Raw genomic sequence first — 15934 nt, forward strand, 5'->3', positions numbered from 1 at the left:
TGACAGAAGCCTTCGACAAGCACTTCACTCCACGACGCAACGTGATCTTTGGAAGAGCTTGCTTCAATCAGCGACGCTAACTGGATCACGAGTCCGTTGAAGCCTTTGTGACGGATCTGCATAGACTCGCTGAGACCTGCGAATTCGGGACCCTGAACCAAGAACTCATTAGGGATCGACTGGTGGTCGGACTCCGAGCCTCAAACTCCAAATGGACAGCAAACCTCGGCTCGTGCCGAAATAGTCCCATGGCCCCGATTACCGTCATCGTCGTCGACCACTCCTCTCGTTATACAACACTTATAATAATAATAATTGTGGGTTTACGTCGCGAGACAACTGAGATCATTAGCGACGCCACAGCGGTTGATCTGTGGATTGCTTTTGCCCGCCTGAGGGTTCTTTAACGTGCGATGAAAGCTCACCACACGGCACCCCGTATTTAACGTCCCTCGCGGAAGACGGCGTGTCTAAGCAACTTGCACCCTGCCACCAAGTTGCTGGCGGATGCTTATTAGTACTATGCCATATACAGGGTGTTCCGCCAACTATGATAGAAATTCCTAGTAAAAAACGTAGGCCCCGGAGAGACATGCGGTCAAAGGATTTATTTCTGCCAATAACTTTTGCCACATATTGGTAACATTTTTATTTCATTTCAATTGACGGAAAGTGAATTTCTTGAACTGAACTCCAAAATTTCCCAAGGCAACCTAACGTTTACTTTGCGGAAATGGGTTCCCCGTGGTCATTTTACTTAGTATAGTAGATAATCCCACTCGTAATGCAATGGCAATTGTGGAAATAAATTCGCCGAAAATCCGTGGAAATGAGCTCTTGGCTCCGCCTCTTTTTTGACGGCTCGTAGTTTGAGCACAAAGCTACGAAGAAAGGAGGTTACATTGACACGCCACACCAGGGGGGAAAGGGTTACAAGCCATTGGGTGACCTCATTTTGATAAAATAGCTCTGATTCCCGCACTGACCGCTCGGTTTTGGGTGCGTTCCAAAACCTACTCGAGTCAACTGGGGAGTAGCTCTCTACCCGAAGCGCCGTTCCAAAACCGGGTCGAGTAACTCGATGACGTCACTACCCGCGTTCCAAAACAAAGTGGAGTAACCAGAGAGTTAACTCGATTCAACTCTCCTCGGAAGGCCGGTCAGGGAAGGTTCGCTCGAGTAATGACGTCATGCTTTTGTCGTCTAATCTTTTCCGCGCAAGCGCGGTATCGAAACCAGCTGAACGTTTGGTTGTCGAAAAGCCTCTACGTCCACTACGGGTTATCAATACACAACTGGACACCGAAATGGCAACACTCTTCCTATGCGGATTGTGCGACATGGTTTCCGAGGACCAGGCGAACGCCCAAAGACATGTGAGCTGGATACATTTCCCAGGACAAAGTGAGTCTCGCTGGTGCGCTTTTCTATTTTGTCTTCATGTACGTTGCTTTTACATTATCTATTTAGCATATGTTCACTAACAGCTGCCCTGCAATGTTTATTTGTTTCACTGTCTTGTATCGACGTGGTCCTTGTAAAGGCAAAGCTCTATGTGAAACGTTTCAAACTATATTAGGAGCAAGGGCTATTACTGACCAGCATTATTATTATTATTATTACTTTTGTGTGCGTGTGTCCGAAATGGGATTTTAAATGGAATATTACTTTTCTTCCTTTACCTTCACAGTTGTAAGATATGGTTTGTCGGTACGTTCGTGTGAACAAGTTTCAGATAATATATGTACCATAGGCGCAGGCAAGCTGGTGGATAAATGCCTGGGTGGAACTTGGATAAATTCTGAGCTGTGGAAGGAAGGAACAACACGACAGAACTCTGTCACGAATTTCGCGTCTTTTCGCCCAAGCTCAGACTTCTTTGAAGGTGGATGAAACAGGAGGCTTTTGCGCGCCTCGTGATACGTCTACTATCAGAACCGCTTCATCGCGCTCTGATTCCGTGTTTTTTTTTCAGCCGTTCAGCTCACATTCGACTCCGACACCGCGGACATTTCCGTGACCCTAACCACACCCACACCACTACCTCAGTTCCAGGATTCCAACCAGCAACGCTTTGAATGCATGGTTCGCTCATAGGCTGAGAAAGCATTTGTCCCACTGGCTGTAAATATGGTTGCGGCAAAAACTCCTGAAATGGTGGTCCCGGTTGTTGTAGCATTGGGTGACTAATTGATTGGAACACGGGTTGATGCACTGCTTCATACGTGCATGATGTCGTCGATGATCGATGATACGTGATGATCATCGTCATGATGTTAACATTTTTCTTTTTTTATTTCTTTTGACTACCAACTGCAACGGGATGTATCCATTTCATGCATTTGGGGTAGCTAATGGTACGTGAAGTCTTCCATCCCACAAAAAATAACAAATAAATGACGACAATGCCAGCTGCTTTTCCCTTTCATTCTCCAATACAGGGGCTTAGGAATAATTCTGCAGTGTCTTGGAACAAATACTACCTGACAAGCAATCTCTGAATGTAACTGTCCAGTAAGTAACTACATACACAAAGTGCTGAAAAAGTCAAGTGCACACTGGGCCGACGTGACAGAGTTCAATTATGTCCGACGGGGCATGGTGACTCCTGTAAACAGCTCACAATACATTCCCAGTCGTCGTTATTGTCGTCTTGGTAAAATAAATCTGACGCGCGCGAGATGAGAGCGGTGATGACACCGGCCTCCATCTTAACTCGGTCGGAGTCCCACATGCGTTCCCAAAGCTACTCGACCGGGCGCGTACTCTGTGGTCACATGGTACAACTCAGTCATGTGACCTACTCGACTCGATGGTTTGTTTTGGAACACACCCAAAAGTTTGTTTGGTTTTTGTTCCGTGGGTAAGGTTTGTAACCCTTTCCCCCCTCGTGTGGCGCGTCAATGCAACCTCCTTTCTTCGCAGCTTCGCGCTCAAACTACGAGCCGTTAAAAAGTGGCGGCGCCAAGGGCTCATTTCCACGGATTTTCAGCGAATTTATTTCGGCAATTGCCTTTGCATTACGAGTGGGATTATGTGCAATACTGAGTAAAATGACCACGGGGAACCCCTTTCCGCAAAGAAAACGTTAGGATGCCTTGGAAAATTTCGGAGTTCAATTCAAGAAGGAGTCCGGAGTCCCCCCTACCTGCCACGGCCCGACCCACGCAAATCGTACAAATCTGAGGAGAAAATAATGCATGGGAGGGGGGGGGGGCACAGTGTGACGATCGCGAAAGTTTTGCAGTTCATGGCGTATATCTAAGCAGCACTCTTGAATAGTTTTCAAAGTATGAGCTTTCCAATCTCGTGACCCCACCTCATTGGTCATGACAGCCTATGCATGTAATCGTATTGTGAACGTCCAAAACAATTATTTTCGTTCTTTTTTTATCATCCACATTTTGCGATGTGCACAAGTGTGTGTGTTGTCTCACCCAGGATCAGCGGGGGGGAAGGAGGGGGGCGAGTTTTCGTGTCGAGCCCACCCTACCTTGGAAGTCTTGCTACGCCACTGGCACCCAGTGCGAGCGGAGCTGTACAAGTCAGATTGCGGATGCGTGCGCACCAGAAGATAGAGCAGTGTTGCAACTGTTGTAATAGCGTCGCTTTGTGATAGTACGAATGTACTCGACTCATGTACTCGTCGCATGTACTCGACGATACTAAGCTTATCTTATCCTGTACAACGACGGAAAAGGATATAAAGACGCCACCACAGCGAGACCACTTCAGTGGGGACGGCAGCCACAGAAGGATGTGCCTGAACCAGAAATATCTTCATTTTGATACAGATCGCAGCCGTGCTTGGGCATAGCAACCCGGAATTTTGTGCTACGAGCCGCAACATGGAGCTATACATTCGGAACAACAGCTCGGAAGGTTACTCTCAGTAACGATAAACTGTGGGTCAATAATGATGTCTACGTATGGGACGATTGCAAAAACCAAGTAATTAGATTACGTTCTTCTGAACCAAGGGCCCAATGACAACCCAGCTGCCAGCAGTTACGAATAATAAATGTAAATGCAAGAACCATCGTGAATAAAGTTTGCCAGCTTGAGGAACTATTGCTAGAATATGACCCTCATGTAACAGTCAGACATGGTTAAATGATAACATAAGCGATGACGAAATAATACCCAGGACACACAAAATAATACGCAGGGATACGCGGGAGGGGGAGGAGTAGCTGTGGTAATTAAGGCAAATATTGAATGTGCCCAGCTTGAACAAATTGGACATCATGAAAGTGTCCGGTGTACGTTAAATCTGTGGGGTAATGATGTTATGTTGGGTGGACATGAAAGAACTGATGTTCTGAGGCTGGAACAACATAGAAGGGACAAATACATACAAAGCCTCAAATTGCCTAAGAAATTAACGATGAAAGATGAAAGTCACTGAAAAGGTTAGCCAGCTGTAGGACTCGAACTCACATCTTCTGGATTACCGATCTGGATTACCTCCAGAAGATGTGGGTTCGAGTCCTACAGCTGGCTAACCTTTTCAGTGACTTTCATCTTTCATCGTTAATTTCTTCGGCAATTTGAGGCTTTGTATGTATTTGTCCCTTCTATGTTGTTCCAGCCTCAGAACATCCAGTTCTTTCATGTTCAACAGTTGCCGCCTGCGTCGATCCCGTCGTATGAATGTGTGTATGAGTGGGCAAAAAATGTAAGAGTGAAAGGAGGATGACTGAGAGGGAGTGGCTGGTTTGTCTCTTCAGATGACGCACCCTGGAAGTCGCTGAGGAGGCGTGTTAGTTCAGCTCACTTGGTAGAGCCCAGGACCGGTAATCCAGAAGATGTGGGTTCGAGTCCTACAGCTGGCTAACCTTTTCAGTGACTTTCATCTTTTATCTTGGGTGCCATTTACCGTGCTCCAGATGAAAAAGACGAGTTTTTAGAACGTGTCTATGACCACTTGCGCAAATTACACAAATCTGGATAAAAAATAATTGTTGCTGGAGACATTAACTTGCCTTCGGTAAACTGGGCAAATATAACATGTGGTACTTCGAATATGAAGAGCTGTATTGCTTTATTTAATACCATGTTTGCATTTGACCTAACTCAGGTTGTGAAGAGTAGCACACGCTATGACAAGTCATCTAGCTCAATATTGGATCTAATACTTGTTAGTGACTTTTTTTTAATTGTGAAACTACAGTGGGAGACGGAATCTCCGATCACATGCTTGTGTACTTTACCTGCAACGTTCGTAAGAAGGACAAAAGAAGTTTGAAAGTAGGACAAAAGTCGGAAAAGAAGTTTGAAAAGTCTGAAAGAAGGACAAAAGAAGTTGGTGGAGGACTACGCAAAAGCGGACAGTACGAGCATAGTAGCGTATTTAAATTCTCATCTCGATAATTTTAGAGGAAGTAATGTTGAGGCGCTTTGGCAGGAGTTCAAACGAATATGCATTTCGCATATTCAATGCGATTTTGCATTGATCAATACATCCCGAATAAGAATAAGCGACTTAAAGGAACTGTAAAGTGAATTTCAACCCAGGGTTACCTTATGATTTTATGGAAGCCTAGGAGGAGTACATCTCAGTTACAAAGTAGTTCTTTTTGAATCCTTTCTTTCTTTGAGTAATCGAATTTCAAAGATTACATTCGAGCGCAAAGCTCAGTACTCCCTCAGACACAACACTGGGTTGGCTCGTGTCGGCTACGGCTAGTCTCGCCTTTCTAATTCGCCTCCCAGTCTGTGGCGAAGGTGGAACGTTGTTTTGAGGTCCACGTCGTGTGATGTTTATTTTTCCAAACTTGAATGCCCTAGAGTTTGCGATAGTCCAGCAGTCACGCCCACAAAACGTTTGTTCGTACGAGTGCACGCGGTAGACGCAGTATGACACGACATCATCCGCAGAATCGTCGACGGAGGATGAATTACCGTCATTGCAGCCACCCAGCTGCCGTGGGAAACACTCTTCATGTGGAATGAAAATGTTGAGAACCTCGCAGCGGAAATATGGCATTGCTCTTTCAGTTCAGGTGTCCTTGTGGCACATGCGTGCCGATGCCTACGGCAGAAGAATGCCTTTGTTGCCGCGAAATGAGACATTACTGAAGCAGCGCAGCGGTTGCATTTCAAGAAATATGTACTTTAAAATACTGTGGCTGAAGACTGAGTTGCTCCAGGTATCCCACTGCTACGTGAGAGAAAGCGACGAGTACGCTGTTAAGAGGAACAGCTAAGTGGACAAGTGAGTTCCTCCATGTGTGCCTTCGGTTTGTTATTAGTAAAGTTACATATTATAATTTTACGCTGTCCATGGTACATGCAGGAAGTTTCGGTACGTTGCCTACAAACAGTTTACCAGGTGGCTCTGGGGACCATTAGGAAAGCTGAAAGCACTGCAGAAAAGTCCTCGCAGCATGTGTTGTACATGCCATAAGGGAAAACTTTCCTTCTGAAGCACACAAAGGTTTTTGCCTTTTTGACGTGTGATGCAGTAGATGCTGTCTGACCATGTGCATGTTTATTCGCTTTCACTGAGATGAAGCTCTCACTTTTCTTTAAGGTGCTTGTACGCTGCATTGAATGCCTCCCATCTTGACAGCAGTACACTGAATGGTTTGAACAGTGCTTGATCACAACAGTATACCTTTCATGAACAATAGAGGTCTGCCATATACCCTTCTGGAATAACCAGACAGCCATTACACGGTAAAGTGCATTCTACAGACATCAAAACTTGTAATGTTGCTTTATTGATCACTGTGTTTATGAATGAGCATACAAGTGATAGCAGTAAACAAGCAAACAATGAAGGAGAACATGCCCATACAGGGTTCATATCAATTTGCAAGTGCTACTTCGCACCAACCAGTAACGCAATGTATGTATGCTTTTTTTATTCTGTTCAGTGCACAGGTGTTTGCCACAAACACGTTCCAGTCCATAAGCTCTAAGAGAACATAGGCTATCACCTTGCCTACAATCGATTTATATATCGATATAGACATATATCGATACAGCTGCGATCGTATCAAGGCTCAATTTCTATGTTCCACATTGCAGCACTAGAACCCACAAAACATTTTATCTATGTGGTAATAGTTACGAGAAATCACCTTCTTTGAGGCTTCAGGTTGTATATAACCCCCATTCCGGGGTTTTTGATCTGTTCAGTGGTGACTTATATGGCGTCGTACGCCCACTTCGATGCCTCCTTCATGATGGGTGCAAAGCAAGGCCAGTTGTTGCCTCACCATCTACATGGTTTTGTCTTTGTCGTAGTATTTGTTTTTGTTTTATTTTATGTAATTATGGTGTTTTAATTCATTTCTTTGTATTGACTGTTTGTATGGTGCACCATTAGGGAGGCCCTCTGGCCGTTCATGGGCACCAGAAAAATAGAAATCAATAAAGTACATAAATAAAACATCTCGCGTTCATGACTTTATCAGTATAAGGAGGCCATAGGTGGGGTCATGCCAACGGTATCAACAGAGGCTTCTCTTCAGAGGCATCCCTGTCGTTGACAAAAATTTGACCTTTTCTGTGTTTGTGCACATCCATCTTTGCAACACTTTCTCAATTTCTTATTATAAATTTCCCATGTTTGCCCTCATACCAGTCCAATTGCAGCCATTGGTGTGGGCTCAGGCCATTTGCAGACCACTACTATTTCACTGTAGCTCACACCTTTGCAAGTTGTTGGTGTTTCACTCAGGAGGTGATCTGCATCCTCTGCGAAGATAAGGTATGGTCATGGCTAAGTGTCTTCCCTATGCTCTTTCTATCGAAACATGTTCCCTCATGGCTGTTGAAAGCGTGCCAGGTCAAACCTAGACACATTATCTCGGAGCTTGTATACATTGTTTCCTGAATGACAGCTGATTTGTATACATAGGCTCATACTTCTCCACATGCTAAGTACAAGCTCTGCATTTCCTTCAGAATTGGAACTACACCTGTAAAGGTGGTTACAAGTACGCTGCATCCACGGGTTTAGCTCAGCAAGTGCACAGACCTTGACCGCAGATTCAAGCTTTTTCTTAACCCTCTGTTACAAGATCCTCTTGTGGACTACATGGCCACTAAGCATTCCCGAGCATGGCATTGGCATATTGCAATTGTACAAGCTTGTTCTTTTTACCTTTTACTTTGTACTTTTTATGTCATTGTAGCAGATAGAATTATTATAACAGAAAATTCAACTACGCAAAGCCTGTGTGCCTTGTTTTTTATTATTTTTTCGTGCCCTCAATACTTTCTAACAAGAATTTGGATTTCCTCCTAACTACCTTCTTTGTTCCCTTTCTCTAATGTACATCAGTATAAATATCTGTACCATGTATGTCTGTATCATGCCTAATGAAGGACAGACTCTATTCGAAAGCTTGTGTTTCAGTAAGATTATTTGGATGTTTCAGTCTCTAATGACCGTGAGTTCTGATAATCCTACCTGTGTCGGTAAAGGGAGCCAGGAACCTTTCTAGTAGGTGTTGTAGGTGAGGTCTGTTGAGGTGACTTTAATATTAATCAGCTCGAGTAACCACGGAACCTGGTCAGCAGAAAACACTACAACGTGTCATTTGAATCTGTGAAAACATAAAGCGCTATGAATTCACACCATGGCTGCACTGGTCCCATTGAAAAGGATTGTGCAGCACAGCAGGATGTTCCCTGCAGCCATCTTGTTCACTTCTGGCCGAAGTTTCCAAGATAAATTCTGTTCACTTGGGCACTCGGCTTTTGAGGTGAGAAGCGTGATGCGAACATCTGTGGCCACTTTGTGAGATGCACCGGAAGTTCTGAATATGAGGCACATTTGATGTACTTCTTCTGGTCTGCTGAAGCAGAGGGCACAACACTGCAAAGTAGAAGAGCTTTTGGTATCTGCAATCTTGTATCAGAACGCCATTCAAAACTGTTGTCTTCAGATTTCCAGAATTACTCAGCAGCTGGTTCCACCAGTGGTGCAGATATGGTCATATCATGCACCTGCAAGGCATGTAAAAGTTAAAATGTTAAACAAAACAAGAGCTTGACCCACCTGTGAGCATGAGTGTATATGGACAATAGGTGCTGAATTCATCACTGGATAAAGGTTGAGAGGTGTTGACGGTAAATCATCCATTGACATGCTTTTACTTCTGAGTTTCACATTCTTGTCAGTCACGATGGAAGCCTGTGTCGCTGATATGAATGAAGAATGCGGTCAGTGTCTATAGCACATTTTGACACTGATGTTCTCCTGCGAGAGCTCAGGGCTCCCCAGGGGAAGGGGGATATTTTGTTTGGTACATTACGCAGCGTAGGCATCACAAAAATCGATTTGAATTTCAAATGAACCACATATATGTATCATTCCTGTGTATCGGTAAATACATACCTCGTCAGCACTGGTGTTCGTATCGTCAGACGTCACACGTTGAAACACTGGTGTCGGGACTGCCGTCCGTGTGAGAAGTTTTCGACCGTCCGCTGTTACCATTTCGTACAACTCGTCAGAGAAATGGGTTGAGCAAATACGGCGTGGCTCACGAATGCCTTGACCAAGCGCTTGCAACAACTTTCGTTTCCGTGCATTTTGGGTTGGAATCTTGTGGTACATAACGTCCCTTGCCGAAAGAACACACTTGGTGTATCCCCGAACATTACAGTAGATACCTGGCATAGCTGTCAAGTGAAGCTTTGTTCAATTTCGGCAGGAAATGAACTTTTTTGCGTACACAAACCTCGCAAGGCCGCAATAAACGCCGTTGCCGTGCAATGTGGTTGGGAGGAGAACAAAGAGAGGGCGCTGACCGCGCTGACAATATTTTGGTATACTGTTTTTTCGATATTTTGAAGAATTGTCTCAGTAATTCTCGTGATTCTAAAAGTAGTGTTTATTGCAGATTAGTAGCCGGTCGTAAGTTCATTGTGTATTACTTAGGTATCACGTGACAGGAGTACTCCCATCATGACTTTTTTAGCTGTTACGGGGCGCAACCTACCGTCCGATTTAATTTTTCTAATTTATGTTGTGCACTAATTATCCCGTTTTGAGTGCTTAGGCTCTATGTGAGGCATCACACAGGCAAACACTACCAGGTCGCACACAGAAACAGGGGGGTCAAATTTCACTTTACAGTTCCTTTAACAACCTTAACCCATGGATCACTCGCTCTATGATACATTTGAAGAGAAGAATAAGACGATTGCGAAGGAACCGTGGAGTTGAAAGAGAGGAAATAAACAGACTAACAAGCGGTGCTCTGTATAAAAATAAATGAGTGCAGGGTGGAGTATTACACGCATGTGCTTCGGGATTTCATGACGAATGAGCCATCCAGGTTTTGGCGCTTCTTGTCTGACAAAAAACATGGTATTGAAGCCTTGAGGGTTGATTCCCGTGTAGTTACTGATAGCAAGGAAATAGCGAAACATTGTAACAAGTACTTTCAGTCTGTTTTTAATTTCGATGTACAGGATCATGTATTTGAACATTTGTGATAACCACCAAGTGATAACATTTTATCTTACCAGGGTGTGCTTAATATGTTGTTGCGACTAAAGGGAAAAAAAGGCAGTGGGGCCGGATGGCATAGCCAATAATTTCCTTAAAAGGTATGCGGATGTCGTTGCAAAGTACTTGCAAGTAATTTTTGAGGCGTCTTTGTTAACATTATCCGTCCCCCGGGCCGGGTAATGGCACGCGTAATCCCTGTGCACAAAACAAGTGACCCTCATAATGTTTCAAACTATAGGCCAATTTCTTTGACCTGCTGTAGTTGTAAACTCATTGAACATATAATTGCAAGTGTTATCCGCGAATTCTTAGAAACGAATGACTTACTTTCACAAGAGCAACATGGCTTTCGGAAAGGAGTTTCAACAGTAACACAACTTGTGACCACAGTTCATAATTGTTTGGAAGTGCTAGATAACGGCGGCCAGGTTGACTGGTGTTTCTCGACTTTACGAAGGCCTTTGACAAGGTGGTCCATTCTAAACTACTGCGGAAGTTAAGAAGCTTGGGTATCCCATCATACTTGGTGGCATGGGTTAAGGAATATCTAACAGACAGGAAGCAGTTCGTAGATGTAAGAGGATCAGTGTCAGTAAATTTAGAGGTAAGCTCCGGTGTACCCCAAGGTTCTGTCCTGGGGCCACTACTTTTTCTAGTGTACATTAATGATAGTTGAGAGGGTCGAACCCGGCGTGAGTATTAAGCTCTTCGCAGATAACTGTGTCGTGTTTACAACTGTGAACGATAGAATAGATCAGGAAAGGCTAAATAAGGGATTGGACCAAATTTTCCTGTGGTGTACCGAGTGGGGCATGACGTTGAACCCTGAGGAGACTGTATGTATGCCTATAACTCGTAAAAGGACTCCAGAAAGGTTTGTGTACACATTGGGGGGCCTGCCGATTACTGAGGTTTCTGAGTATGAGTACTTGGGAGTAACTCTGACTAGTAAGTTAAAGTGGACGAGCCATATTGAAAAGATATGTTCAACGGCATTAATAAAGCTGTACTTTATGCGCCGGAAACTTGAGGAAGCACCGACTGATGTAAAGCTAAATGCATATAAAACACTCATTAGACCAAAACTGGAATTTGCGTCAATAGTTTGGGATCCATATACTAAAGTTGATATTGCAAAGCTCGAAAGAGTTCAACGCCTGGCCATTCGCTTCGTGCACAATTCTTATGATCGGAGACGCTCGGTTTCTGAACTTCTTGCTAGGTAGGGGCTTTCGACGTTAGCGGAAAGAAGGAAATAACATAAGCTGAAATTCTTGCACATGCTCTATAACCGCAAACTTCTTTTAAATCCCGATGATTACATTTCACACAGGCAAAGCCGAGCACTGCGATCTACACACGTACATAAACTTGAACCATTTTTTTTGCAGAACTCAATCCTTCAAGCAGTCATATTTTCCTAAAACTGTTGACGAATGGAACGCCTTGCCAAGAGAATACTTCTGACCGTAGTTGGTGGTTATTGTGTGCGGCTGGTATCCTATGGCTATGGCTGCTCTGTTTGCTCTGCATATATTATAGGAACTCTGTATTGTTTGTTAAATATCTGTGCTGTCTCGACATATGATTATTACAAATGCAATGTATTTTTCTTTAGTTTTTCCACTCCTGCTTGGGCCAATGAGCCTGCAGTATTCATAAATAAATAAATAAATAAATAAATGTATTCGAACTAATGAGCCTCGAGTACAGAATACCACTGCTTGCAATAGCCTGTAGGACTTACAAACGCCAACCCATTTAGTGGCCTTTAATACCCACCGTATGTTGTCAACCAAAAGGGCGCACTGCGGTCGAGAAGATAACTTGCGCCGTTAAACCCCATGCAACCTTCCCACAAGGGGGCGGTGCTATCGACGTGGTAAAGGAGGCAGTTATTACCTTCTCAAGTCCCGTTTTCCTAGGAGTGTGGTACCCATCTGAATAGCTACTTTAGACGAGAGCTTCATCACGGATGATAGGACTGCAAAAGGATTCGTTAGTACAAAGTCGATGAAGTATCTTACAAAAACAGGCCAGATCTGTGGGAAGGAGGTGTCAGTGCAAATGAATCATCGGTAATTAGGAATTCGGTGAATGCGGTGAAGACTTATACTTTTAGCCTTGCGTGTTTCGACCTCGTTTGCGTGCTCGCTTTTAGTATGGACTCTGACCAACTTGCCCGACTTTCTACACTTTTACTTGCGTTCCTGTTAAGTAGAAGTTTTCACAACTTCGAATTTGGTAGTGAAGTTTCCCGAAGTTTGGACGCGGCGTTATGCCTCTCGCACTGTGCAACACAGATATACGCCAACGGTCCATTCCCCGAAGACAATGGGAAGACAGTGTGAGATGTGGTAATGTCAACAAGGTAACATCTGTATCAGTAACCAGTATCAGTGTCACATAGCGCTGACAACTCACAATGTAACAGTCTGGGGGCGCCACGCGCCGGCATCATGTAATGCCGTCATGAGCACTGCGTTATTCACTTTCGTCTGTTCGGGATGCGGTGTCGGTCGCTCGTCGTGCGTCTGTTAAGCAGAACGCAAGTGCACAATAAAGTATGACTCTGCCGTTATTCTTGAAGTTTTAGTCGTCGTCGTCTCTGCCTGCCATGCTCCAGCCCTCACAACAGTGCAAGCAGCGGATGGGCTTCATGAAACAGTACCTGGCTTTGAGAAGGAGCATGCGACAAGGGTTTTGCTTCCGGCATGGAGGTAGCAAGAAAAAGGAGGTGCCCTATGAGTATTTGAGAAAAGAGAAAAGTGCGGGGGGACGTAAGAACAAAGGATGAGTTTTAGTTTGATTGAGGCCCTGTAAGGGTCACGTTAACCCAGAACGCCACTGAGGAGGCTCTGCGCACGCCACATTGGGTGCAGCCTCGACACGCTACGAGAACAATCACACCCACCCATGAATTCCGAAATTATCCAATACAGTTACCGTAAAACCGAAACCGGAAGACAAGCAGTGACGCCATAGCAGCGGGCCCCCAAATCCAGCTTCACTTTTCGTTTGGAATAGGGCACCTCCTCTCATCCCTTCTTCCATGGCTCTCAGCTTCGTAAAGGTATAGGCGAAAGGCACGGGCGCAAAGGTAGCCTTGATGGTAACCTGCCATTCGACAGCCAGGTTTGTAACCCCCAAAGTAAAGGTGAGGAAATTGCGAATGTTTCACCCTTATTGAATGAGCTGTGAATCCCCCTCTTTTATTTATTATGGCGTGTTGTTCAACAGATAATAGGTGATCTTGAGCAAACACGATTGTCTTAGCTGATCTGCAGCGAGGGAGGGAGGGCTTTGATCTGCACACCCTCAAGAAACCCTCTAGAGAACTCGCGAAGAAACTCCTCTAGAAACTCCTCTAGAAAAAAGAGCGTCTGAGGGTGAATCGGCACGCCAAGAAGCGGCTCTACCAAATGCACTCCGCTTAATCTGCCCCTTGTACGCCGGTGCCTGCACTAAACAGACTTTCAGATCCACGAGAGCGATTCGGGCTCAGGCGGTGTTTCCAGGGGGCCCATAGCTGTCAGGTGGCTGAACGTTCTTTTCCGCTAATTTCCGCGCTTCCAGCATTCGCTTCCTTTATCGTACTCGGGGGCTGCGCGGTCAGCTCGCTTAATGTGACAGCAGAGCAGACAGGAGGTGGACCGGAAATACGGCACGGAGCGCGAGCAGTACTTAACGTACTCCGACCGACACGCTGGAGTGTGAGAGTACATCAAGAGCGCAAGGCCCCGGAAAAGGGGTAGTACCGTTCAGGAAAGACCAGTGCGCTCCACGCTCTGTGGAGTTCCTACTTAACGCACCCAACGAGTGATGCCAATGTCATTCGGTGACGTGGGGAATCCCTCACAAGTAGAGAAGCACCGTTTGTAGCAGAGGGAATTTCCGTCGATCCCGTCGTATGAATGTGTGTATGAATGAGAAAAAAGCAAGAGTGAAAGGGGGATGAGAGGGAGTGGTTGGTTTGTCCCTTCAGATGACGCACCCTTGGAAGTCGCTGGGGAGTTGTGTTAGCTTAGCTCAATACATAGAGCCCTGGACCGGTAAGCCAGAAGATGTCGGTTCGAGTCCTACAGCTGGTTAACCTTTTCCAGTGACTTCCTTCTTTCATCGTTAATTCCTTTCTATGTGTTCCAGCCTCAGAGCATCAAAATCTCATGTACAATAGTAGTTTAGCATATACGCTGTATTTATTTTTTGTTATCTAAAAGAAGGTTGAACGTTGCGATATGTTAGTTTCTTGTGTTCTTGATGTTTTCGCCCTGTAATTCGAACGTCGGTGTGGTAGGTCCGCTATAGCGACATCCTTGTTTTTTCCTCGCAGCGCTTAATGATAGATAGCCTGTAGTCTTAACGACACTCCGATCCAATAGACGACCTGCACCCCTACGTCATTGATTACGTAACGCCACCGCGCAAAACATGCTGGGGGCACTCTCAGCTTGATCAGCCTATCAGCCGACACATCTTTCCCGCTTCTTGCCACCACAGCAAAATATAACCTCGAACTGCTCTTCTCGTGACGTCACATGCTTGTAAGCAGAGCGTCGTCTATACAAGGAGTCACAAACAATGCTTCTACGCCAGTCACACTTACCTGAAAGGTATAGCTGGTAACATTTTTCACATCCTGATCTACGCCCATGTATAGTATTGGGCTCAGACCAAGATGGGTCATGAGTTTCGTGAACGTGTTTGTCCAGTCAGGAATGTTGACACTTGTCGACGACACGGGCCACAATGGGACGCCCACTTGACTCATTATTTTTCGTAGCGCTTCCAGGCTCGTATCTTCCGATATATCTGTAATCGGTGCTTCGAAATTCACTATCTTACACAGAGAGGTGCGGGCTTAATATACACTCTTGGCTTGCGTTCGGATCCCGGGATTCCGGCATAATTTAATGTCCTGAAATCCCGGGCTTTCGCAAGGCCAAATTACGGGATAATCAATTTCGGCATTCTTGGTAGTCCGTGTGAAAAGGAACTGATGGTGTATTACCGATTTTTCGTTTCGAGCGTCCCGTTCCCGGAAAACAGCATTTGCAATCAGAAACCGAACCAACCTCGTCATCCACGACACATGACAAAGACGTTAGTTGCTCACTCACGCATACCACGCAAGCCATTCCCGAGAAGACACCTCAAGTAGCACTAAAACCCCTACGCAATCAGAAGGAGTCTTTTTATTCCAATTTATATTCCAATTCAATTTTAGTCCAATTTATAAGGCTACAGAAAATAATGTGGAATCTCTCTGACTCTCTCTGCGGAATCCCTCTTTTTGTTCATTTGGTCATCATGAATACGTATAGTAGGCCTATTGCAAAGTGAAAAAGAAAATGGAGACAGTGTTTTCAGAAGGCTAGACTCGGCTGCTCCAGGCACAATTCTGTTACCGTGCATCAATAAAAGCGGAGGTGAGCAAAACGCGTCATCTCATGTGTT

The 15934-nt window shown here is 45.0% G+C and overlaps 1 protein-coding gene across 2 annotated transcripts in view; it reads right to left on the bottom strand.

Annotated features, from left to right (window-relative positions):
• The window catches only part of LOC135378431 (neprilysin-4-like), a 156380-nt gene that overhangs the window by 49959 nt on the left and 90487 nt on the right, over positions 1–15934 (bottom strand). For both annotated transcript variants that reach the window (XM_064611461.1, XM_064611460.1), the window contains exon 6: positions 15084–15289. In XM_064611461.1, coding sequence (XP_064467531.1) covers positions 15084–15289 — 206 coding nt within the window. The remainder of the gene's footprint in view (positions 1–15083; positions 15290–15934) is intronic.

Source organism: Ornithodoros turicata, chromosome 1, assembly GCF_037126465.1.
Source record: "Ornithodoros turicata isolate Travis chromosome 1, ASM3712646v1, whole genome shotgun sequence".
Classification (NCBI taxonomy): Eukaryota; Metazoa; Arthropoda; class Arachnida; order Ixodida; family Argasidae; genus Ornithodoros; species Ornithodoros turicata.